Source organism: Phocoena sinus, chromosome 7, assembly GCF_008692025.1.
Source record: "Phocoena sinus isolate mPhoSin1 chromosome 7, mPhoSin1.pri, whole genome shotgun sequence".
Taxonomy (NCBI): domain Eukaryota; kingdom Metazoa; phylum Chordata; class Mammalia; order Artiodactyla; family Phocoenidae; genus Phocoena; species Phocoena sinus.
In genome coordinates, this window is record NC_045769.1 from 62,505,290 (window position 1) to 62,532,559 (window position 27,270).

At 37.9% G+C, this 27,270-nt stretch overlaps 1 protein-coding gene and 1 pseudogene across 6 annotated transcripts in view; one reads left to right on the plus strand and one right to left on the minus strand.

The window, feature by feature from the left end:
* On the plus strand, positions 1 to 2,669 carry LOC116756363 (annotated as a pseudogene).
* Positions 2,670 to 8,530: 5,861 nt separating this feature from the next.
* ERICH2 (glutamate rich 2) overlaps positions 8,531 to 27,270 on the minus strand; it is a 33,361-nt gene continuing 14,621 nt past the window's right edge. For 5 of the 6 annotated variants that reach the window (XM_032636525.1, XM_032636523.1, XM_032636522.1 and 2 more), the window contains 4 exons: positions 19,461 to 19,648; positions 15,987 to 16,044; positions 9,381 to 9,452; positions 8,531 to 8,729 (listed from right to left, as the gene is read on the minus strand). In XM_032636525.1, the coding sequence (XP_032492416.1) occupies positions 8,608 to 8,729; positions 9,381 to 9,452; positions 15,987 to 16,044; positions 19,461 to 19,643 (435 nt within the window). In that variant the 5' untranslated portion in view covers positions 19,644 to 19,648 and the 3' untranslated portion in view covers positions 8,531 to 8,607. Of the gene's footprint in view, positions 8,730 to 9,380; positions 9,453 to 15,986; positions 16,045 to 19,460; positions 19,649 to 26,781; positions 27,155 to 27,270 lie in introns of those variants that run through there. The other variant, XM_032636526.1, reaches the window with a different exon arrangement.

Below are 27,270 nucleotides of genomic sequence, written 5' to 3' on the forward strand. Positions count from 1 at the left end.
ATGACCCTTGGGGACCTGACGGTACCCTGAAGAGTCCAGTTAGGCTTACAGTCTTAGAGGATGTTATTGGTGTCATTATGCTTGCTATGCTGTAGCAGATACATACAGTAGGATGCTCTCAGCTGCAAAGTAATAGAAAATCAGAAACAAACTGGCTTAAACAGTAAGAAAATTTATTGTCTTACGTAGGATATTCAGAGGTAGGGCAGGCACTAAACCAGAGATGACTGTCAATAAAAATGTCATCAAGGACCAGGTTCTTCTTTTCTCTCCTCTGCTGTCCTTAGCATTGGCTTCAGCATAAAGCTTCCCATGGTTCTAAGATGCTGCAAGTATGCATGAGGGCTCTATGCTTTCTTGTCTCATGTTTTATTAGCTGAGACTGGCTGAGTTCTGTCCATGTCTAGTAATAACTAGTAGTAAAGGGATATTGGTCTAAGGGTACAAAGTTTCAATTATGTAAGGTGAATAAGTTCTGGAGATCTAAAGTACAGCATGGTAATGATAGTTAACATACTTATTGTATACACAAGCCTACCTCATTTTTATTGCATTTCACAGATACTGCGTTTTTTTACAAATTGGAGGTTTGTGGCAACCCTGGGTCAAGCAAGTCTATTGGGGCCATTTTTCCAATAGCATTTGCTCACTTTGTGTCTCTGTGTCACATTTTGATAATTTTTGCAATATTTCGAACTCCACCAGCAAAAAGATTATGACTTGCTGAAGGCTCAGATGATGGTTAGCATTTTTTAGCAATAAAGTATTTTAAATTAAGGTATGCATATTATTTTTTTAGACGTTACTGCACATTTAATAGATTACAATATAGTGTAAACATAACTTTCATATGCACTGGGAAACCACAAACTTCATGTGCCTCACTTTAATGTGATACTAGCATTTTTGTGGTGGTCTGGAACTGAACCCGAAATATCTCTGAGGTATGCCTGTACTTGAAATTTGCTAAGGGGATAGATCTTAAATCTTCTCAACACACACACACACACACACACACACACACACACAGGTCACTATGTAGAGGTGATGGATATGTTAATTCGCTTGATTGTGGTGGTCATTTCACAATGTATATGTGTATCAAGTTGTTCACCCTAAATATATATAAAAATATAATTTTTATGTCAATGACATTTAAAAGCTGTTACAAACAAACAAACTAGTAGCAAGTGGGATGGGAGTACCGTGATTAGCTTAGACTTATCACCTAGGTTGAAAAGGCTGGAGGGGGAATCAACCAGTGTCTGCTATAGGCTGTCTCCTGGTTCAGGAGGGTGCGTTACGAACAAGGCTATGCAAGTCCATCTCATCTCCCAGTGCTTTACTTAACAAGCCTCTCCAACTTCTGCACACACACAGCCCCACCCCGCACTGTAACATATCCCAAGTCAGCTGGGTAGTTTATTAGGAAAGCCAATCAGAGAGACCTTTGTCCTCCTTAGTGTGGCCTTGGAGGCTACATCTTACTTGCCTCTTGTGAATTCTCAATACTGCACAATATAGGACACTTGCCCAGAACTGCAAAGCATTTCCAGTGGATCCAGGTTTTTCTTCACATCTGGCACCATGCGCTCTGGTCAAGTGCTTCCCACCCCCCTCTCCTGCTTGTCCAGCATCAATATTCCAGGCAAGATGCCAAAATTACATATACCTTACATGTAATTAACCAAGGGTATAATTAAAGGGAAAAAACACACTTCAATTAAAGGGAATGTAGGTTATCACCTTGCTTAATATACAGTTGACCCTTGAACATCATGGGGGTTAGCGGTGCTAATCCTCCGTGCCATCGAAAATCTGAGTATAGCTTATAGTTGGCCCTCAGTAACCACCGTTCGGCATCTGTGGTTTGGCATCCGTGAATTCAACCAACTGTGGACCGTATAGTACTGTAGTATTTACTACTGAGAAAAGTTCACGTATAGTGGGCCCGCACAGTTCAAATCAGCGTTGTTCAAGGGTCAACTATATAAAGAAATGAAGGGTAACTGAAGGCTATATGAGGAGCACAAAAGAGAGGCAGTTCTGATTCCACGTTTGGACTGCTGGAGCGTGGTCCAGATGGAACCAACTGCCACTCACTAAGGTTATGTTATATACATTCTCTAAGGTATTAGATGGTCTTTACTTAATAAATCACTCCCCTTTCTTCAATCTGCTCCTCTCTACTGGAATCTTAGGGAGGTAAGTACAGTGAAGGGCAGGGCATTAGAGTAAAATGATCTGGATTTGGAATACCTTATGCTCTTCCTTTCTAACCCGGCCCCTGTGAATGGCTCTGAAAGAAGCGTGGTGAGAAGGACAAGGGCCGTTCTGCCAACCATAAGGTAGCGACCAGAGAATACACCATCTCCATTCACAAGCACATCCATGGAGTGGGTTTCGAGAAGCACACCCCGTGGGCACTCATAGAGGTTCGGAAATTTGCCACGGAGGAGATGCGAATTCCAGATATGCCCATTGACGCCAGGCTCAGCAAAGCTGTCTGGGCTGAAGGAATAAGGAATGTCCCATACTGTATCCATGTGTGACTGTCCAGAAAATGTAATGAGGATGAAGATTCACCAAACAAGCTCTATACATTGGTCACCTATGTATCTGTCACCACTTCCAAAAATCTACATTCAGTCGGTGTGGATGAGAACTGACCTCTGATTGACAGTTATAAAACCATCAAAAACAAATGATCTGGATTTGAATCTGCCAATTCCCAGGTTTATGATCTTTAGAAAGTTACTCTCAATCTTTCCTAGGTCTCAATATCTTCACACGTAAATGGGGATAATAACATCTACCCCCATGCAGGTGTTATGAAGACTAAAAATATTAACATGTGGAATTAACATATGGTACAGTGCCTAACACATAATAGGCTATCAGTATATATGACTATCATCCTTCCTACTAAACATGCTCATCTTAAATATTTAAAAAATAATACTCCTTTTGCCTTATGTCCTCCACAACACTTAGTCTTTTTTCTTACCTTCAATGTCAAACTCCTTATTTTTGTTTTCCTCACTCCAATTCACTCAAACTCACTGAAATATGGCTCTCCTTCCTCCCCCAGTCAACTGACACTGCTCTCCCTAATGTCACCAACCACCTCTTTGTTGCCGTCCAATCACACTTTTTAGTTCTTACCTTACTTGTCCTCTCTATAACTTCTGGCCAAGTAGATCTTCCCAGATCTTGAAACTCTTTTCTGGATTTCTGTACTCAGATGTCAGTTAGGATGCTTTTGGCAGGAGGTACAAGAAACCTCAATCCAAACTGGTTTAAACAATAAGAAAGTTTATCTCACTTAACAGTAAGCTCAAATAGAGGGCTGGCTCCAGAGCAATGGATACCATGATTGAACATCACCAGGAATCTAGGTTCTTTTTGCTTTACTGTCCACAACATCCTAAGATTAGTTCCTCTCATGATCACAAAATGGCTGCCAACAGTAAGTAGCGCAGCATGCTTCCTGGTTCCCAACCAGAGGAATGGAGGAACCTCTCCTCCCAATCATGAAATAAAGTCCTTGATCTGACTGGGCCAATGGAGGCCACATGTCCACTTTTGGAACCATAATAGTCACCAGAGAAATGCCATACACTGATTGGCTGAGGGTATCTTTTCTGAGTCCCAGGGCTATGTGTGTGTGGAGTGAATATCTGAACAGAATCAGGGGTCTCTTAGCAAAGAAGCAGGGAGGGATGATGCTAAGCAGGCGACCAATGGTATCTACTATATTCGCTTTCCTGATTCTCCTCTTGGCTATTCTTCTTCTCAGTTTCTCTTTTGTGCATTTTTCTTTTCTGGACTACCACTTAAATGTTGTTTATCATTTAAGATAATTCTACTTTCAGTCCTCTTCTATTCAGACTACACTTTCTCTGTGGGCTACCAATGCCTTACCTTTGATTACTATCTTGAATTAAAGAGATATCTCTGTTATGTGTTATCTCGCTGAGTCTAAGCTCCTAAGACTCCTAAATAAGGTGTATATCATCAGCCAAAGTGTCTCTTCCAAGCTCCATACCATAAATTCCAAAACAACTAACACACAATATTACCTATGGCCAGCAGAATAATCCCCCCACCTCCCAAAGATGTCTATGTCTTAATCCCCAGTACCCATAAATATGTTAGGTTACGTGGCAAGGGACAATTAGGGCTGCAGATGTCATTAAGGTTGCTAATCAGCTGACATTAAGATAGGGAAGATTACCCTGGACTCTCCAGATGGACCCAAAGTAATTACAAGCCTTTAAGGTAGAAGAGGGAGGAAGGGTGTTGAGAATTTAGCTAAACTATTTCATAATATTGCTGGCCACATTTTGAGTGGCTAAGTGGCCTACAGGGGCCTTGAACTGACACTAGCCTCTCCCTCAAGTGCATGCCCAGATAACGGCCCATGTACTAGACAATAGCCTGCAGATTCACAAGTAAGTATAAATCCCAGATATGACTTTCCCAGTGCCCCTGGTGATAAATAGTCTCTCCTGCTTCCCAGCTCCGTCCCCTGTGCACCCCACTTAGATAAGACCTCCACAGAGGTTACCAAAACTCTGCTCTTTTTAGTTTGAATCCACCAATCTGGACTTAGCCTAGGAACCCCAAAAGCACTCAATTGTAGACCCTAAGTAAGATATGTACCCAGGGTCCTGCTGCCCACTCTCTCCTGCACCTTGACACCCCCCACCCCGTGGCCCCTTTGACCTGTGCCATGTACCTCCTCTAGGACCCATGAGTAATAAATTTCTCTATTTCACTTTCCCTTGTGGTCTACTTAACAAATGCTAATTTCACGAAAATCACAACAGGGGAGAGAGGGCTAGAGAGATGGCAATGCGAAAAGGCATCAGTCAGACAGTGCTGGTTTTGGACACGGAAGAATGGGGCCCTGAGCCAAGGAATGCAGGAGGGCTCTAGAAGTTGGAAAAAAAAGGCAAGGAAACATTCCCTCCTAGCGCCTCCAGAAAGAATGGAGCCTTGCTGATACCTTGGTTTTCACCAAGTGAGATCCATTTTGGATTTCTGACCTCCAGAACTGTAAGATAATCAATTTGTACTGTTTTAAGCCACCAAGTTGCTTTAATTTGTTACAGCATAGAAAACAATATACTTCCTATATTCAACCTGTGTAAGTGAACCACCATATTCTCCAGCAAATCTGCTTTTCTTTCTGTGCTCCTTTTTCAGGTGATATCACCACTATCATGCATCCAGTTATCCAGCTGGGAGTCATCCTTGACCTCTACCTCTCCCCACATTTAATTCATCACCAATTTCTGTCTGTTCTTTCTACCTCTAAAATAACATCTTTGTTCCACTGCGTCTCTGCTACTACCTCTTTCAGGCTACAGTACTGAACTGCTAGAATTATGTAACAGTGGAGTTTTGTATTCCACTCCAGTCTGTTCTCTATACTTTCATATATTTAAAAATGGAGATCCATAGGAAGAAATACATTTCACATCAAGATCTAGGACACACACACACACACTCTGAATGAAAAGTTTCACAAAACCATGATTCCCATATACTCTTTTGCAATGTGTGCTATTTTCTATTCTATGTATTTAAATTAAAAAAAACTCCAGCTATTGGTGACTCACTACAGTGATTTCATATCTGACCAATGGATCATGACCTGTAGTTTGAGAACATATTTTTCTACCTGGCTACTAGCATGCTCTTTCTAAAATACAATCATTATTTTCCTTAAAATCTCTCAATGGCCTCCCACTACTTTAAGGATAAAGTTCAAACTTTAACACAGCTTGTAAGATCCACCATTTCCCAGCGCCTTTATGAACACAGCTTCATCTGTCTCGGCTCTAACTGGTTCATTTTCATTTTGCGATCCAACCATACCTATTTACTTTCTGGACTCAGAATGTATCTACTGATAGAATGCTCTTCCCCACATCCTCTTCTTGTAGCTAATTCCCCCCCATTCTACCTTCTCAGCTTAGACTCCACTTCCCTCTGAATGCTTTCCCTGGACACCTGGCCCAGGTTAGGTACCCCTCCTGCATGCTCCCTTAACACCCTGGACTTCCCATCACCCTGCATTTCAACTGTGCCAGTGTTTTTAAGAGCAGGTATACTTGGTAGGCCTTCAGTAAATATTGATTGAATAAATGAAACTATTTTGGTGGGTTCCCATCTTAAGTCCATTGAGTGGACATTTTGTACATTTGCAAACAGTTGAATTTTTGGATTCTTTCCCACCACTGTAACGTTCTGAAGAAGGCAAAGGTCTGGAACTGAACTGTCTATATAGATACTTGTTTGCTGATTCATTAAACAGTTTCTACAGTTTAGCTACGTGTGAAGCAGCACAGAACACGGGTTCAAGATTCACTAGATCTCTCATACTGAAACATAACCTAGCATCTCGCAGTCTTAATTTCCTCATCTGAATTCCACTACCCCAGTCAATATGTACCCTTCGATATGCCCAGCATCCCAAATTCAATTTGTGTAACTGATGGGGACAATATGATAGCTTGCTCATAGGACTGAGAAGCCGGTGAGTTAAATCATATAAAATACTTACATAAAACAATATAAAAATACTTTGCAGATTATGTTTAGCTATTAGATTTTATATTTAGCTACCACATACAGACACGCATGCCTATGTCAGGTTATGCCAACACCCTAAATTACACTGATTAAGGAGTGCAAGTAGGGTACTTCCCTGGCAGTCCAGTGGTTAAGACCTCGCCTTCCAATGCAGGGGGTGCAGGTTTGATCCCTGGTCGAGGAGCTAAGATCCCACATGCCTCACGGCCAAAAAAAACAAAACATAAAACAGAAGCAATATTGTAACAAATTCAATAAAGACTTTAAAAATGGTCCACATCAAATAAAAAAAACTTAAAAAAACAAAAGGAGTGCAAGTAGGATGAAGAATACGGATAAAGGGTACATATCCATAAATATGGATTATCCTGCATGATCAAACCTCGCAAATACTTAGATGTAGCTATAATATGGTCTGTGATGTCATGGTCTTTTGTTCAGAGCTTTTTCTTCAGAACTTGCCTGTTCCTTTAAAAGAAAACTAAAGTTTCACTAGTGTAACTAATTTAGCCTGCAATATCAGTTTTAGGGCATTTAATGACCTTCTTATGGGGAGGGCTCCAAAATCAGGTAAGTGACATCAGATTGACATACGATGGTTTTCCTATGGTAGGAAGGAATAACAAACACCCCACAAATGAAAAGAACAAGTGGTTCTTGCGGTCTCCATCAGCCAGCCCTTCAGTGCTATCCGACTATTTATGTAACTAGATGATTATACATACCTGTCTTCACTTCATACTCCTATAAAATGGTGTGGCCTAATTCCTCCCTCTGAATGTTAGCACGCTACAAAATGCCCAAAGAATGAATTATGCTTTAAGCATTTTGGATATGACATGATACTGTGCTGATATAAGAATAAAAATTTCAAACTGCCTAACCCCAAATCAGATTGGCACACTCAAAACAAATTATTTAGGAATATTTTTCTCATTTTTACATCAGTTACCTTAAAACCTAATTTGAAGGTGGTGGAAATTCATCAAGGAATACAGAATCAGCAAAATAATGTAGATTGATACATAAATAGTATAATAAAGTCTTATAAATATTTTATGAAAGAATATAAACATTGTCATTAACTTTCACCTCATTCATTCACTTGGTATACACATCCCGTTATTTTCCAGGCACTTGTCCAGTTGCTAGGGATATAACAGTGAAAAGACAAAGTCCTGCTTATGGAGGTTACATTTTCTGACAAGAAGGGAGAAGATAAAAAGAACAAATAAATTAGGGGAGGGATAAATTGGGAGTTTGGGATTGACATATATACACACTGCTATATTTAAAATAGATAACCAACAAGGATCTACCGTACAGCACAGGGAACTCTACTCAACATCCTGTAATAATATAAATGGGAAAAGAATTTGAAAAAGAATAGGTATATGTATAACTGAATCACTTTGCTGTACACCTGAAACTAACACAACATTGTAAATCAACTATACTCCAAAATAAAATAAAACCTTAAAAAAAAGAACAAATAATTAAATAAGAACTTCAGGTACTGATATGTGCTATAAAGAACATGAAACAAATGATATAAAATGCCTAAAGTAGTGGACATGGGAGGGGCTTGGAGTATGGATTCCGGAGCCATAATGTCCATATGCAAATCTAGGCTCTACCGATCAACAGGTATATGATGCTGGGCAAATGACTCACCCTCTCTGGGCCTCAGTTTTCCATCTGTTGAATGGGGATGATAATAGTGCTAACCTCATAGGTTTGTTGGATTCAACAAATTAATGCATATAGAACAGCACCCGGCACATAGTTAGTGCTATGTGTTTTCAATGATTACTTCCCTCTCTGAGTAGCTCACCTTGAGCTAAAATCTAAATATTAAGAAGGAGCTCAAACTAATATGAATAAATTAAAAGAACTCTGTACCAAATAAAGAACAGTTAGACTGAAATGCAGCTCTCTTCTTTATATTTCCATAGTATACAGCAATGAACATACATGAAGATTAAACTATAGCAGCAACTGTCATCACCCATCTTCACATTCATCAGAGCTTTCTTCACTTGGATCCTCACTGCTCTCCCCTTCACTCTCACCACTACTGTCCTCTTCACTCTCTTCATCATCTTCCTCCAGATTTTGAGCTTTCTCTGCCACAGAAAGGAAAAGACTTGCTTTAAATGTTTCTTAGTATTTCTACCCTCAAAAAATCACAATTCTCCTTGTTTTCCCCGCCACTAAGAAATACATATTTTTGGAATGTGAGAACTGAGCTGAAGTTTGCTAACTGCATGTAGGGTCAAAGCAGTAGTACAAAGAAGAACATATTCTTACTGGCATAAAGATCTTTCTGGATTTGAAATAAATTTAAAACATTGGTCTATAAAAATATTTTTTACTACTGTCAACTTAATTCTTACTTAAATAGAATAAGAGTAAAGTGAGATTCAGGGTGATTTAGAGGGTACTGGCTTTGCTTGGAACTGTGGGATAATCCCTTTAGTGCCTGGCGCAATTAGCAGGTTCTGTTCCCTCTGAGGACTCTTTCAGTGCCCAATACCTTGTGCCCAGGGAGCCTGCTTTGCTTGGGCAGTTCCACCCCACAGAGGAAAGAAAGGGAGTCATCTTGACCATCCACAGAGGACAAGCCGGTTTCATGAAACCATCCAAGATGATCATTTTAGCCTTTTCTTAACCACTTCATGAGGATGTACTTTGCCAATCTCCTGGGGCAATGGATTTTTAAATAGTGACTGCTCATAGTTCTATGAGAAAGAAGTAATTTCAATTTTTAAATTTACCCATCAGTAGCATTTCTTCAATAAGTGAGGAAAACTCCTTGGCCTCAGGATTTTCTGGTTCATAGATTAGGACTGAAAATGGACAACAGAATGCATATTACTAGTGTTTGAAGTGTTTCAGCAAACAGCCTCTTCAGAATGAGACTGAAACTGTCAATGAGAGTAAGTGAAAATGCACAAAGCAAAACCACCAACAATTATACCATGGGTATATCTAAGCGCAAATAGAGAAACTGTTCTACTTATCTTAGGTGCTTTGTAAGGGAAATAATCCTCATTCTAGTTTCTACCTCCTGTCCAAAGAAGGAAATCTCTATCACTATGAGGCTTCCCTCATGGGCCTGTAGCCAAAGTGTTTCTTGACTATAAGCATTCCCCAGACAAGGTGCAAATCCCGCAAAACATGGAGACTTTATTAATGACACCCTAGTCATTGCCTACTTAACAGCACTCTCACCTCTTCATCAGACCCATTGTTTTTAAGTGCTATTTATTCCTTTTTGCTGATCCTTTATGTGAATGTGTCATCTTTCCTTTGGATCATATCAATAGATTTCTTTTTAGGCCTGTTAGTATGTTACCAATGTCCTAGAGCCCAGAAAGATTTACACCTTTTGTTTCAGAGTTTTCTAGGCTAGTTTATTGATTTTTTCAGATCTTGCTCTACAGATCTCTCTCTGCCTTCTTCCTACCTGCCTTGAGGTGTATTCATAATTCTGCATCATCCATTTAAATGTTGTGACTCCTGTGTAATATCTTGATGGCCCCCAGGGGGCACTGAAACATCAAGTGTGCTATTTGCCTGGCTAACAGTGAGACAGAGAATTGTGGATGGTTCACTTAGGCCCCAATGGCTCAGAGGGCCTCACTCCATATGGCTTTCATCCTGACACACTAAACCAAGGTCTTTAGTTCCTAATTCCTAATATATAACAATGTACCATCAATCTGGGTTAGCATGAATGTGCACCTGCTCAGAACATGCTTTTAAGGCTTCTAGGGGTATTTATACATCTTTTAAGGCTTCTGATAAAAGGGACTGTTTGTACATTTTCACTTCGACTAAAATAATTTAGCAGTCTAAATCTTTCTCTGAGGCTAAGCCTCTTTCTAGAGCAGAGTTTCTCCAACTTGCTCCTTGAGATACTAGTTTCTTAAGATGTTAATATGCATTTGGGAAACTAGGCTAATGAAGTTAATCAGGTAAAGCTTATAGTAAGGAGTAACTGCAGGATTTTACATAGCCATTAATATGCTCAGAACTATGATGGATCTTACAGAGAGGAGAGTGTGGTTTCCCCAATTTATTATCCCCATGGAATCCTTTTCTGGTGGAACACTTACTAAGAGATCTTGAACTAATATTCCTTGGAACACAGCTTAGAAAGTTTCATGTTGGAGCTAGGATTATTCCATGGGAGTGGAGCATGGCATCAGCTATTCTCAGCGTTTAACAAAAAATGCTGGCAATTGTCAGAGTGACGGAAAGGTATCTGCTTTGAAGCTTAGCCCTGCAATATCCATCCTGGGTGATAAATAAAAAACGCTTTGACAGGCTAGTAGGGTTTGTGAAAAGGCAAGAGAAGCCCTTAGCACATGCAGTTGATGTTCTGGGAGTTGTTTCCCAACCGGGGCCCATAAGCAGAGGCCGGTATGGACCCTGAAGAAAGACTGTCAGATGTGAACCCTGGCTCTGCCACTGTCTAGCTGGGTCACCTTGGGGAAAGCATTTAATGCCTCTGTACCTCAGTTCCCTTATCTGTAATAATACTATTGACCACATCAGGCTGTTCTGATGAATCAAACAGATAATATGGATAAAGATAAATACTTAGTTTAGTCCTTGGTGCATGGTAGGTGCTGAATAAATATTGATTATTAGTTTTCCTGGAGTGGTTCTGGGCCTGAAGAAAGGCTTGGTTCCCTCCTAAGTGTGCAGTAGATGCCTCCTTCTGGTTGAAGGGCTGGGGCAGGGAGCTGGGGATTCTGCTGCCCATGGAGCTCTAAGGCCCTCAGACAGGAGGCTATGCTAGGGTAGACAGACTGTTGGTCTTGTTCACTGTTGCAGCCCTAAGAGAGTACCTGACACAGAGATGGAGCCTTTAAAACATTAAAAAAAAAAAAAAAGGAATAAATGAATATAGACAACTGAATAGGAAGCAGTCCTTTTATGCCCTGATAAAATTATACTCTAGGCTAATAAGAAAGGGTGATTTATTTTACTCAAAAATAAATAGAGGGCTTCCCTGGTGGCACAGTGGTTGAGAGTCTGCCTGCCAATGCAGGGGACAAGGGTTCGTGCCCTGGTCTGGCAAGATCCCACATGCCGCGGAGCGGCTAGGCCCGTGAGCCATGGCCGCTGAGCCTGCGTGTCCGGAGCCTGTGCCCCGCAATGGGAGAAGCCACAACAGTGAGAGGCCCACGTACCGCAAAAAAATAAATAGAAAACTTTATAGGAACTTTCTTTTCTGAAGATACATCTGTATTTCTGTTAGACCCATAATGATGAGAACCATTTTGGTTTTCAGGCCATTATTCTTAAACATTTACAATTATTATAATTGACAGAGTAGGTCTTCAAGGCTTAAAAGTTATTTTTGTAGAATCTTGGGCTGCCTGTGAGCAGAAGTGTTGGCACCCTGAGATGACTGGGCTGCAGGTAAAGAGACCAAGAAATGGGAAGACTGACAGAAAATCTCACAGTCAATCACGAGATAAATGAAGAAAAGTACTTGGGACTCTTGACTTGCAGTCTCATTTAAAAACCACTTTTCCAAGGCTTCACCAACAACTTTTTTAGAAGGCAGGATGAAAAGAAAAGAACCCACTTGCACCTGGGATGCAGGATGGGAAGCCCTGCGGCCAAGTGAAGATACAAATGATTATACCGTGATTGGATGGCAAGAAAACACACCAGGAACTGGCGACTTTATTCAAGAGAATGGATTTGTAAAACATTTCTGCAGGGACAAAGATGCAGTATTTCATATAAACTAGTTGCCTTAGATACAAATAAAAAATATATTAGTCAACTTATAGGAGCCATTTCAATCTGATTGATTCATAAAAGCATCTCTTTTCCAAGTCTCTGCCTACTTAACCAGAAATATAAGCTTATTAGTCAAATGAGGAAATGGAAATAGAGCAAGAAATCATAGGCTCTCAAGCCAGACCTGGGATCTAATCTTAGCTTTACCACTGGGTAGCTGTGTGACTTTGGGTGAATTAGTTCTCCTTGCTAGCCTCACTTTGCTCATCTGTAAAATGGGGTTAATCATATCTGTCTCATGGAATTGCTGTAAGAATTAAACAATGTATGTTTAATGTTCCCATAGTAGGTGTTCAATATATACATATATAAATACATAAAAATGTAAATACACAATCTATGTTTACATGCATAACTTTATAAATATATATATAGAGAAAGGTGGAGTGTTTCATGGAAGAGCTAGAAGATGGGGGGGAAGAAAGAGACAAAAGAATATCTATACTGGAGAGAACAGACTTGTGGTTGCCAAGTGGGGGGGATGAGGGAGGGACGGGTTGGGAGTTTGGGGTTAGTAGATGCAAGCTATTATATATAGAGTGGATAAACAACAAGATCCTACTGTATAGCATAGGGAACTATATTCAATATCCTGTGATAAACTATAATGGAAAAGAATATGAAAAAGAATGTATATATATACATATAACTGAATCACTTTGCTGTATAATAGAAATTAACACAACATTGTAAATCAACTATCCTTCAAAAAAAATTTTAGAAAAAGAATATCTATGCTGTAAGAATTTACATATAATATTTTGGGGTCCATGCTAGATGAAAAAAAATTGTTTTGTCTGTTGCTCTGAACACAGAGAGGGACTTTGGGTAAGCCCTAAGCAAAGTGTTCCTATTGGCATCAAAGAACTAGCACTTCCTTCTCCCTGGAACAGTCTGTCTACAACTCTCTGTTCTTCCTTGAACTTGCCTGGCTTTGCAAAACCGGGGCCTCCCTAATTTTCACATCCTTGGCTGGCAATCTGCCTCAGGGGTAGCCAATCTTACTTTGCACACCCCTGCTCTCTATGCCCGTTCTCTGGGCCTTTTTGCCCACATTTCCCATCAGCCTCTTCTTCCTCTTGGGAGCAGGTCTTTCCCATTTGGCTCCCTGGATCATGGTGCCTGTCTTAGGGCACTCCATAGCTTCTTTTCCTAGAGTGTAGTCCTTAGTTTTAGAGGCACCACTATTTGCCATGGACAGAAAAGAGTAAAGCATTACTGGATAAGCCAGTAAGAGTGCAAACCATGTCTGATATCAACCCCAAAAGGGTTTAGAGCATGTGTGCTCTGAGTTCTGCTTTCTCTCCAGCTCCCAGCATAATGTCTGGTACAGAGTTAGTGCTCAATATTTATTGGTTGGAAAGAAGGGAGTGAGTTTTTAAAGGAATGTAACCCCATTAAGATATATCAGTTTGAACTTTTTCATCCCCATTGACCTGGCCCTTAATGCATGTGCACTGGTATGTCAGGTCCATAAGCATTATACTGAGCACCTGCTGTTTACAGTTTGGGCTAACAGCCAAAACTTACTGACAGATGTGGTGATATCAGTGTCTATATTTTGTAAGCTTTAGCCAGAGGCTTTTCTAAAATGATTGATGAATATATAAATATAATATAATATGTAAAATTTCCTACAATTAGGCTCCACAAGAAAAACTCAAGAGAACTGGGAGCTAGAGCTACAAAATCACTCCCTTCTATACCAGCCACACAGAGAAGAAAAGTAGTTGAGGGAAAAGGAGGCTGGGGTTCCAGTTCTGGCTGTGTCACTTGCTCCCTGAGCAGGGCTACACAAGCTGCTTAAACTCTCTCTGCTTCAGTTTCACTATTTATAAAAACAGAGGATTGGACATGATTCTCTAAGGATTCTTTCTGATTGGAAATTCTGTTTGCGGGCCACCAGAAACAGTTTTGATTGAAATATTTTATTCGATGGCTCTAAAGGTCAAAAATGCTTAAAAGGATTAAACAAGGCAAATTATTTTGGATATAAAATAGGTAGTGTTAAAGCATTCAAAAAACCCATTTTAAAAATTAGCCAATGATTTAAGAAGTTCTGTATCCACAGTGGAGACTCTGTGAGGCAAGGTAGAGTAGACCCCATGTCCCTACACTACATTTTCACTAAAAGATTTTAACCATAAGACAGGTCTACAATAGTTAATATTTCAAGTCCATTATTAATAAAGTTTAATTGTAGAGTTGCCATTTTCTCCTTTAAAATAACTAAGACTAATGAAGTAAGAGAAAAAGATGGGCAAAATAGTTGAAAAGATTATGGATTTTGACAGAGAGCTAGAATCTTTCAAAATCATTAGATAGACTTTCTAAAATTGGAAAATACAATCCTTGAAATTAAGAATTCACTAGATAGTTTTAACAGCAGATTGGACACAGCAAAAGATAGGATAAATTAACTCAAAAACAGGTCAATAGAAGATATCCAAACTGAAGGATAGAAATAGAAAGAAATGGAAAAAACAGAGCTGAGTATAAGATACATGTGGGACACCATGAAAAAAAGTCTAATTTATGTTTAATTGGAGACCCAGGAAGAGAAGAGAGAGAATATGGCAGAGGCAATCTTTGAAGGTTAGTGGCCAAGAAATCCTCAAAGTTGATGAAAACATCAACCCACAGAGTTAAGAAACTCAGCAAACCTCCCAAACGTTTCTTTGCTTAAATACAAAGAAAACCACCACCATTTTGAACATCAAGTCAAACCACTAAAACCCAAAGACAGAAAAATAAGGTAGTTCACATCATTCCTCTACTCAAAAGTGTCCAGTGGTTTCCCACCTCACTCAGAGAAAAAGCCAAGGTCCTTAAGCTGCGAAAGGTGTTATGCAATCTGCACAACCCCTGTAAGCGGTAAGCTCTCTGACCTCATCTCCTATCATACTTTCCCTGGCTTATTCTCAACACATTTGCTATTAGTCCTGCCTGGAACACACTTCCTCCAGATGACCGGACTCACTTCCTCAACTCCTTCAGGTGTTTGCTCTAGTCTTCCAGTGAGGCCTTCCTAGACCATCCTACTTAAAACTGCTTTGCCTCCCTCCCAGTATTTTCTACTCCTTCCCCGCTTTATTTTTCTCCATAGCACCTATCATCTGTGACACACTAGTTACAGATAAATTTGTTATCTGTCTGAAACTGGATATAAATGTGGGATCGTTATCTGTCCAGTGCCTAGAACAGTGCCTGGCACACGTAGGTACTCAAATATTTGTGGAATAATTGCATGTTAAGTAAGGCTTTCTGCACTACACAACACTTCTCTGAATCTAAAGGCACAATGCTACCAACCCGTTATCGTGAAGCTAAGGATTTTGACTTATCTTTTAATGGTGTAATTAGTCTCTGTCATTTTATCCCACTCAAAGTTACTCTAGAAGTCTAAATTAGTCCTTATACCAATTTTTACTATCAAGGATTCACTGATACACTATCAGAGAATTCATTAGATGTATGATAATCAAACCATCTTACATATTATGGAATGTATTTGGAAACAGAGAAGATTGGAAAAAGGAAAAGAATTTTGTACTTACTTTTCTGACATAATTTTTTTGCCAAATGGTAGTCTTGGCCCATTTCTGATCTCAGGAACTGGAAAACATTCAGAAATTCTTCAGCTACGTAGTTTCACAGAGAATTTAAATGTCAATTATAAACTCCCTAGAAAATTTTCCATTAATGATTAACTATTTTGCTTTTAACTTTTACTTGTTTTTCCAGGGCTGAGTCTGTAATCAGTCAGTTAATGAGGACTATTTAAGGACTATTTAAGGCCACACAGAATAAGTATGATACCTCTGCTTTGCTGCAGCCACACAGTGTACACACTACTGAACAATTTGAGAATATGTAGGTTGATTCAACTGGCATAGACTCTGAAGACTTTAATCACTTTAATGTCCCTTTGGTTCAGATACAGCTTTTATTTGTGAACTTAATCCATAATTACATGACAATACTTAGTAAAAATATAGATTTACAATTATGTATATTCAATATTTTCCAGTATTGATTGCCCTTATACCATCTAGTTTTGCTTCTACTATTTTTATTGTCGTTTTTTTACTACAAAGTAATATTTGTATGCATATTTGTATGTATATTTTTGTAGGTAGGAAATTTAAATGCTAAATAAACACATTCTGTCCCCAATTTAATAGCATTAAATAGCATTTTTACCATTTAGAAATGTTTATTTTTAACATCTCCATGAACATCATTTTAGTATTTTTTCCATAAATGAACACATATATATTTACAAAAACTAGGATTATTCAGTAACTTTTAAAAAATACACCACATATCATGGTCATTTTCTCCCCATGGAATTAAATATTCTTGTTTATTTTTTTTACTTACTTAGGCTCCACAATTTACTGATCTTCTATTATTAGTTATTTAGACACCTTCCATTAAAAAAAGAAGCCTACACTTAGATAATTATTCTTGCTTGTGTGTCACATATTCTGAACCATTTGCAGGTATACTAGGTTTACTCTGCAAGAGATAGGGACATGAAGTAATATTAAAGAGTCTTTGGCTGGTATTGATCTGCATATGAGTATCAAGAAACTGAGGCTGGAGAAAGAATCACTAGAATGAGCAGATGGAATACTCACTGGACCTCACACAGGGCTGAGAAGAACTCATGTTCTCTCCAGCCAGAGTGGAAGGTCCTCTTAATACAGAGAACACTGGGAAGAGTCCTCATAAGGGGACTTAAGGGGCCTTAGTAGTGTCCATACACTATAAAGGTTGCCCTGGATCTTCCCAACAGAGTTAAAAACCAAAACTCAAAAGGAGAAACCTATTTCCAAGTAACTCAACTGTCCCAGATCAAAGTCCAACAACAAAAGTTTGTATCCAAGAGCATAAAATTTACAACATCTAGGATTTGGTAAAAAATTACCAGGCATGCAAAGATGCAGGAAAATATGAGCTATAAGCAGGAGAAAACTTAATCAACAGAAACTGACCTAGAGTTGACAGAGGTGATAGCATAGCAGAGAAACATGTTAAAATAGCCATTATAAATATATGCCATATGCTCAAAAGTAGAGAAAATCTGAACATGATGAAGTGAGAAATGATGGTTACAAAAATATTTAAAGAAAGCTTCTAGAGATGATAAACAGGATACGTAAAATGAATATATATATATATATATATATATATGCATATATATGGGGCTAGGGAGGGAGAGGGAGAGAAGGAGGGAAATGGACTTAACAGCAGATTATAACTGCAAGAAAAGATCATGAACTTGAACACAGAGCATTAGAAATTTCTAAAATAAAATACATAGAGGGACTTCCCTGGTGGTCCAGTGGTAAAGAATCTGCCTTCCAATGTAGGGGACATGGGTTCAATCCCTGGTTAGGGAACTATGATCCCACATAGTTGCTGTGGGGCAACTAAGCCTGCACACCACAATTAGAGAGCCCATGTGCCACAACTAAGACCCAGTGTAGCCAAAAATAAATAAATCTTTTTTTAAATATATAGAAAAAAACATGAAAAAAAGGGAACATCAGTGACTTTTGGGATGATATTGGGTGGTCTGACATATGTACAATTGTAGCCCAGATGAAGAGAGGGAGGGCAGAGATCAGAAAAAAAATTTGAAGACTTAATAACTGAACATTTTCCAAACCTGGTGAAAACTATAAACTCATAGGTCCAAGAATCTCAATGAACAGAAGAAATAGGTCACATCAAGGCATATCATAATCAAATTGCCAAAAATAATACATATGAAGAAAATTTGAAAGATGGTAAAAAAGACATATACATGTAAATAAAAATAACAGCAGACATCCTGTCTAAAGCTATGCAAAATGTGTGAGAGTGGAGCAACCTTTCAAAGTACTGAAAGAAACCTGGCCCCCCACCCTAGAATCTCCAGCTATCAAATCCTTTAAAAATAAAGGTGAAATTAAGACTTCAGACAAACAAAAGCCGAGAGAATTCATTTCCAGCAGAACTGCATTATAAGAAATAGTAAGGGAAGCTTTTCAGGTAAAAGGAAAATAATATCAGGTAGAAATGTGGATCTACACAGAGCTATGAAGAACTCCACGAATGCCTTCCAAGAAAAGATATTTTCCATTAAAAAAATCTCTTAAAAGATAGCTAACCATCTAAAACAAAAAGAACAATGTATTATGGGGCTTATAACACATGTACAAGTAAAACATATGACAACAAAAATACAAAGGATGAGAAGGGGGAAATGAAAATGTACTGTTATGAAGTTCTTATGATATACATGAAGTTGTGTAATATTAATTAAAGGTAGACTGTGACACCACAACAAGTGAGGTAAAACTGTTTTGTTCTCCATAGAATTATCAGTAAAACGTTTATGTACAATTTTCACATGTGACGTTTCAGGCTTCAATGCCTTTGCCAATGCTGTTTCCTATGCCAGGAACACCTCCTTGATGTTTACCAGATGAATTCCTACACGTCCCTCTTCAAGTTTCTAAGATTCCATTCATGTCTCTTCCTCTAAAAATCCTTCCTTTACCCATTTCTCCTGCTTCTTTTCTCAATTAGTCACTTAATCCTCCCAGTTCCCAGAGAACTTTACAAACACCTCTACTAGCACATATTTCCTTTTATTATAAATTGCATTATATACATAATATGTGCCTGTTAGTTCTCAAGGGTAAGGTCATGTCTTTCTTATTTATCTCTAAATATCCCAAGTAACTAGCATGGTACCCAGTAAGTAAAAAGTTTTCCTTAAAGTAGTCCTTGAAGAGTCTTATGCCCAAACTTCTCTTATTCCTGCTTCTGCCTTTACCAGAATACTTTGAGTCACTTCTAGAATCTTCTCTCACCTCTACCCTGGTGAAAGTAGTAAGAAAGATGAGTAACGAGGTAAGCATCTGAGTGTGGGCAAGGATATTTTGACCATTTTTTTTAGTCTGCAAGACTATATACTATTCAGCTACTTTAATATTTTTAAGTTTCTTGAGTTATAACATACGAGTAAAACTTACTTCTGTCATTAACTCTAATGGGGCATGAGTATCCTTATTAGGGTTACTGTCTTCCTCATTATCTTCATCATTGGTATCATCCTCACCATCATCATCTGCTGATTCAGACAACTTATCATCAGTATCCTCAGGGGAACATTCATTATTTTTCTTCTGCTCTGTAATGACTACATTTTTGCTCATTTCACCTAGAAAAGAATACAAATAATTTAATCAATAAATATTGAAACGTATTCAAAAATTTTAAATGGTCACTTCTAAATTATAATGTAGCAAGTGTACATACATGTTCACTACATGTCCTCCTGTTCTGGATTTTTTTTCATGACTAAACAGCACTGCAATAAATTTACCTGATTTCCATTTCCAAAAAAGGTAATAAAACTGCTAACCGATAATCCTGAGCTGATGTTAGTGTTGTTTGGTGCTTGAAATTGTAATAAATGGAAAACGGTTTTGTTTATAAAGAATATAATAACTTCCAGAAAAAAAGAAATTAATGCTATTCTATCCACAGAAATACTTTTCTTAAATTTTTCTTATAGGAATGTAAATGCAAAATAAAGAGCTTGGAAAGTAAAAGTAAGACTATAGAGGTTGAAAAGTAATTCTTCTTAGGCAAGTAGTCACTGCTTGGATACTTGAGAATAAAGTTCTCTCTCTCTCTGTATACACACATACACACACACACACACACACAAATTAGGAAGAGATACATGCGAAGTATTCCAGATATAACCAGAAGTTACATAACATTATTAATGATTTTTCTTAATGTCAAGTCACAGTACCTATGACCAAACATAGATGACTGAAAAAAAAAAAAGTGAGCACTACTCTGACTACCCATTCAGTGCCCAGCGCTATGCTGCACCCTAGGCACACAAAAATGAACAGTCACTGACCTCAGGGTGCTCACACTCTAACTGGGGAGTCGGAGACATAATGGATAATTATAAAACAGTACGGCAGTAAGTGATAAAGATGTGTACTAGGTACATGGGAGACCAAAGGAGAGCCCCATCCTGGTCTGAGTGGATCAGTTTTTCCAAGGAGAGGGGACAGCATGAACCAGTGAAAAAAGAATGTGTGTGGAGCTACAAGCACTTCGTTGTTGCGTATGGGTCAAAATTGAGGCTGAAATGGTGACAGATGTAGTCAGAGGGGTACAAGCTGGATAATGGAGTCTTGTGGGCCTTGGAGTTAGAACTTTATCCTAAGGAATAAAGGATTTAAAAGTAGGGAAACAAAGTAGTCATGAAAGATTTAAGTAGGGAAACAAGTATGATCAATTCTGAATTTCTGAAGGAATACCTGGATACCAGGGTGGAAAATGTATTTGAAGGCAGACAGAAAAAAAAAAAAAAAAAGAGCAGGGAGAGAGGTGGTTAGAGGTGTCTTTAAAAAGTCCAGGTGAAGGAGATGGATGACAGGGCATTGTTAAAATAGGGATTGAGAGGAGGAGATATATCAGAGAAATATTTAAGAGGTAAAACCTCCATGGCACAAGCTATTGAAACATTTTCCAAATTTCAGTAATATACTATCTTCATCCATTTTGCCATATGAGAGTACCACTTATACTATTTTTTTTTTAACATCTTTATTGGGGTATAATTGCTTTACAATGGTGTGTTAGTTTCTGCTTTATAACAAAGTGAATCAGCTATACATATACATATGTTCCCAGATGTCTTCCCTCTTGCGTCTCCCTCCCTCCCACTCTCCCCATCCCACCCTTCCAGGCTGTCACAAAGCACCGAGCTAATATCCCTGTGCCTTGCGGCTGCTTCCCCCCAGCTATCTACCTTACTACGTTTGTTAGTGTGTATATGTCCATGACTCTCTCTCGCCCTGTCAAAACTCACCCCTCCCCCTCCCCATACCCTCAAGTCCGTTCTCCAGTAGGTCTGCGTCTTTATTCCTATCTTACCCCTAGGTTCTTCATGACATTTTTTTCCCTTAAATTCCATATATATGTGTTAGCATACGGTATTTGTCTTTTTCTTTCTGACTTACTTCACTCTGTATGACAGACTCTAGGTCTATCCATCTCATTACAAATAGCTCAATTTCATTTCTTTTTAAGGCTGAGTAATATTCCATTGTGTATATGTGCCACATCTTCTTTATCCATTCATCCGATGATGGGCGCTTAGGTTGTTTCCATGTCCTGGCTATTGTAAATAGAGCTGCAATGAACATTTTGGTACATGACTCTTTTTGAATTTTGGTTTTCTCAGGGTATATGCCAAGTAGTGGGATTGCTGGGTCATATGGTAATTCTATTTGTAGTTTTTTAAGGAACCTCCATACTGTTCTCCACAGTGGCTGAACCAATTCACATTCCCACCAGCAGTGCAAGAGTGTCCCCTTTTCTCCACACCCTCTCCAGCATTTATTGTTTCTAGATTTTTTGATGATGGCCATTCTGACTGGTGTGAGATGATATCTCATTGTAGTTTTGATTTGCATTTCTCTAATGATTAATGATGTTGAGCATTCTTTCATGTGTTTGTTGGCATTCTGTATATCTTCTTTGGAGAAATGTCTATTTAGGTCTTCTGCCCATTTTTGGATGGGGTTGTTTGTTTTTTTGTTATTGAGCTGCATGAGCTGCTTGTAAATTTTGGAGATTAATCCTTTGTCAGTTGCTTCATTTGCAAATGTTTTCTCCCATTCTGAGGGTTGTCTTTTGGTCTTGGTTATGGTTTCCTTTGCTGTGCAAAAGCTTTCACTTATACTATTTACTTAATTTTTTTTAATTTACTTTTTTAACTTAGAAATTTTGCCAGATTATAAATATTATCATCCACAAAACTGATGGAGGTACTAATAAAAGATATAATAATCATAGCAAATATTATATGCCATTACTCTTCTGAATACTACATATATTAACTCATTTAATTCTCTCACCATCTCAATGAGGTGTGTCCTATTTTTATCCCATTCATAGATGAAACTGAGAGACAGAAAGGTTAGGTTAAATAACTTGTCCAACTTCACACCACTAATTAAGGTAGATCTGGGAGTCATTTTGGCTCTGGAATCCATATTCTTAACCAGGTCTTATATTATTTTTTTCTAATACACATTAAAATATACTACTATTAAAGTAATTTAAAAAAAATTTACCCTCTGTTTCCTAAAATTATCTCTTTGGGAAACACTACTGAGCTTGCCCAGTTTTTTGGCTCTACAGATGAATTTCACAGTTTCAACCTTAACTTGTGCTACATCATCCCCTTCTTGTAAGACTTTGAGTGTCTGGGAAGTCTTGAGATGTCTTCTTTGATGGGAGTGTGGCCATGAGCTACTCTAAATAGTGTGGAAATACTGGTGTTAGAAAGAAGAAAATGAGGAAATCTAGGAAAGGTTGAGAGAAGACAATGTTAAGAAAAAGCAGGCCAAAAAAAGAAAAAGTTGGGAAAACTCCTCACTCTAAGCAAAAGGTACTATCCTCAAAAGGGATAACAAGTCCTTCCAAGAGTGGGATGCCTGGGCTATTCAGTCTATCTACCTGTTTCCTTTACAGTCTCCATTGGCTCATAACCACTCTAATCTTCCAGTGTTTACCCAGCCTGTTCACCGGCTCATCACACTGGTGTCATCAGGGGTGGTCATAATAGGGAATTAATAACTTTATGTGATGTCACAGGAACTCATTCAATTCACAAACACTGAGCATCACGAGAGAGGTTTCCTGATGCCTAGATCTAAGATAGTTCTCCCTCTTCCAGGTGCCATTTATTTATATATGGCTGTCTTATTTGTGTTTATTATTAGTGTTTAATAGTTGGCTATCTATGTGAACTCCATAAGGGCAAGGATCTTGGCCATTTGCTAACTATTATATCCACAGCTTCTAAACAAGTGCCTGGCACTAAGTAAACCATTGTTGAATGGGTGGAACTTGTTCATGCTTTCACAGGTATTTCAATTCATTCTAAAATTGAATACCCTATCATTATCATTTTATGTAATGTATACCCATGGATCCCACCTGACTGCATATCAGAATCATCCGGTACCTGAGTCTGAAAAATTACTGATTCCCACAACCCACTCCAGACCTACGAGTTGTCAACATCCTAAAGGTCCTAGAGAAGGAGGGCTGAATTAGAAGCTACGGTTACTCAAATAAAACAAATATTATTACCTGTGCTTTCTTTTAAGAAGGAAGATGACCATATCTTAGACTGTAGATTTGTTTCTATATCTTTATTTTCAATACTCTTTGGAGATACTCACTCTAAATTCTTTAAAGAGACTTCACTTTCAATATTTTTTGAAGAGACTTCCTTACTAAATGTTAAAGTAGATAGTGAAAAAATACTTTTCTAGGTCACAATTCCGTTTAAGGTTCTATATGGGTTCATACACACATTTAATATAAACACACAATATAATACACCAACAATAAATAGCTAAAATGCAATATCTTCTTTGTGGAAAAGCATTAAAAATAAGTTTTACTAATGATTAAAATTCTATTTCTATTGGGCATTTGTCATTGTGTAATGATTCTTAGAATCTTTTCAGAGTTAACATAGAGTATATAAGCAATCCATTACCTGAATGTTCCTGGCATATCATTGTGATATGATGGAATAAAACTATTTAAGGAATACTAGCCTTCAGGTTTTCTTTTTTTCTTTTTTTTTTTTAAGTTTGTAAGTCAGTTTTTACCATTGCTAAATGCTATGCTTGGGACTTCCCTGGTGGCACAGTGGTTAAGAATCCGCCTGCCAATGCAGGGAACGAGGGTTCGATCCCTCATCTGAAAAGATCCTACATGCTGTGGAGTAACTAAGCCCATGCACCACAACTACTGAGCCCGTGTGCCACAACTATTGAAGCCCGCGTGTCTAGAGCCCGTGCTCCACAACGAGAAGCCACTGCAATGAGAAGCCTGTGCACCACAACGAAGAGTAGACCCCCTTGTCACAATTAGAGAAAGCCCACGTGCAGCAACGAAGACCCAACGTAGCCATAAATAAATAAATTTAAATTAAAAAAAATAAATGCTATGCTTATGGAGTCCAACACTAATATTAACCCCTGGTCGTAATACAAAGTAGCCTGCTTTTTCATTAAATGGCTGAGATAAAAATGGGTTAATTTTCTCTTTTAGCCTTCAAACCTGATACCTCTTGTCAACAGATAACACACTGAGACAGAGGAGTCTTGTGTGGTGCACTCTGTTTACAAAGACAGGCACCCATGCTGGTGGAAAAATAACCCCAATTTCGTTTTTTGTATCTCCTTTAATGTGATTCTTTTAATGTGTCTCCTTTACTGAGTTTAAAAAATTCAACTTTTAGTTTTCATGGAAAGATATAAAAAGATGTAAAATGTTATTATTTTTCCCCTAAGTTATAGTAGCTCTGTTTTATCCCTATTGAAATGTGAATCTAGAACATTAGTAGTTAAGCTAGTGCTTTGCACAGTGCTTTAGCAAGTATGCTGAACACCTTGTTATATTCTTAATACTATGGGAGGGAATATGAATCTTCACTTCCCCAGTATATGCTGCTAAAGCAAAATCCCACTCTGTTGATGAAAAATACAAAGCAAAGATGATTTACATTTCTACCTCTGCCCTCCTTGATTTTCTAATTGTGAAGGAGAGCATCCAAGAAGAAACCCTACACATGAAAAGTTGAGAAGTCACTTAAGTATCCAGTTTCTAGCATGGTCAGAGTCCTATTATGCCAAAGGTCACCACAAGTAATTACTAGAATTCATACGCTCTAATATCTAATCTAGATAAAAGGAGGACTTCACTGCCTTTTCCCAGCCACGAATTACAGTATTTCATTGAATCTAAGATACCATTTTTTCTTTTTTTTTTTTAATATTGAACTATAGTTGATTTACAATGTTGTGTTAGTTTCAGGTGTACAGCAAAGTGATTCAGATACATATATATACACACACACATATATATGTATCTTTTTCAGATTCTTTTCCTTTATAGGTTATTATAAGATATTGAATATAGTTCCCTGCGCTATACAGTAGGACCTTGTTGTTTATCTATTTTATATATAGTAGTGTGTATCTGTTAATTCCATATTCCTAATTTATCCCTCCCCACTTTTCCCCTTTGGTGATCATAAATTTGTCTTCTAGGCTTGTGAGTCTGTCGCTGTTTTGTAAATAAGTTTATTTGTATTATTTTTTAGATTCCACATATAAGTGATGTCATATAATATTTGTCTTTCTCTGTCTGACTTACTTCACTTAGTATGATAATCTCTAGGTCCATCCAAAGATATCACCTATTTATTATAAGACATTTGTCACCTATTTATTATAAGACATACTGACATATTATATTACACATTATAAGACATATTATAAGACATTAAGAAAGAAAAAGCATTGTCAAGTAGAAATGTTAAAATATGCATGCTTCAGAATCTATGAAATATGGTACTGATATATTCACTAAGTTATATCCCTAAAGAAGGGAATTTAACTAGTCTAGTTCTGGATATTTGAATAATTTGAAATGCCTTTAATAATCTTAATGTCCTAACATGGAGGAAGCCAACATACTCAATGACCTGAAGATAAATAGGATATTACTATTTGAGAAGCAGTGAACATGCCATAAAAATACATATGAGAAGTGACCAAATCATCATTTCAACAGTAAAATGTTTAACAGTAAAATTCCTTTTCTGCTCACTTTCTGATATAAAGTCTGTCTTTTATACAGTCTCAAAGAAGCAGAGGACCAAACTCCAACCTGCTCTTCAAGTATCATCTGTTGACTTCATTTGAGAAAGTGACATTACTTATAACAATGCTTCTAACCATTTAACAAAAATAGACGACCAGCATACTCTAAAATATATTTTCTTTAAATACAACTACAATTGAGGAAAAATTCAAATTTTTACTTTGGAAGATGGGAAGTATTTACTTTAGTATCTACTAAGGTTAGAGAGTTAGTCAAGTTAGATATCCCATTGGAACATATTTACACCAGAGGGTGGATAACCTAGGTTTTAGAATTAATTAGTATGTTAAGCACACTAGGCATATTTATGAAATGTCCCCAAATTTCTATTGGCATTAATAATTTTTTAAAGTTTACATTTTAAACTTTGTTTTAAAATGATTTACATTTATCAAACATGAGGGACTTCCCTGGCAGTCCAGTGGTTAAGACTCCGCACTTCCACTGCAGGGGACACGGGTTCGATCCCTGGTCAGGGAACTAAGATCCCTCATGCCGCGAGGCGCGGTCAAAACAAAAACAAAAACAAAAACCATGAGCCTAAAAACAAAATTAATTAAAACTTACTTTTCTGAGACTGTCTTCGCTACATTTAGAGAGACCTGTGTTGGTGAGGTATAAAGTTTGCTTGCCAGTGTTGGTCTGCATCTAAAGAGGCATTTACTTAAAGTGTAAAAATGGGAGTAAAAAATAATGTGTCATACATTTTAGAAAAGATAAAATATACGATTATGGAATAACCGATAGATGCAATTTTTTCAAACTCCAAGAGTTGAGTGCTGTGGGTTTGCTTTACCCATTTTCCCCTCACATCTTTATGTGTACTTGAAAGCCTGACGAAAAACCAACAGATCAAAGGTCCAAGATCTATAACACTTTGTCCAGCATTAAAGACATACTTTACTTTTACTGCTGAAAATAGTTTGTTAATTAAGTGCCATTTTCTGGGTAGACAAAATCTTTGACAGAGAGGATCCATGAGGAAAAACGGAAATGAATTATTTGGGCTTTGTGTACAGAGAAGTTTGAAACTCCTGGTTTATAAAGTTCACACAC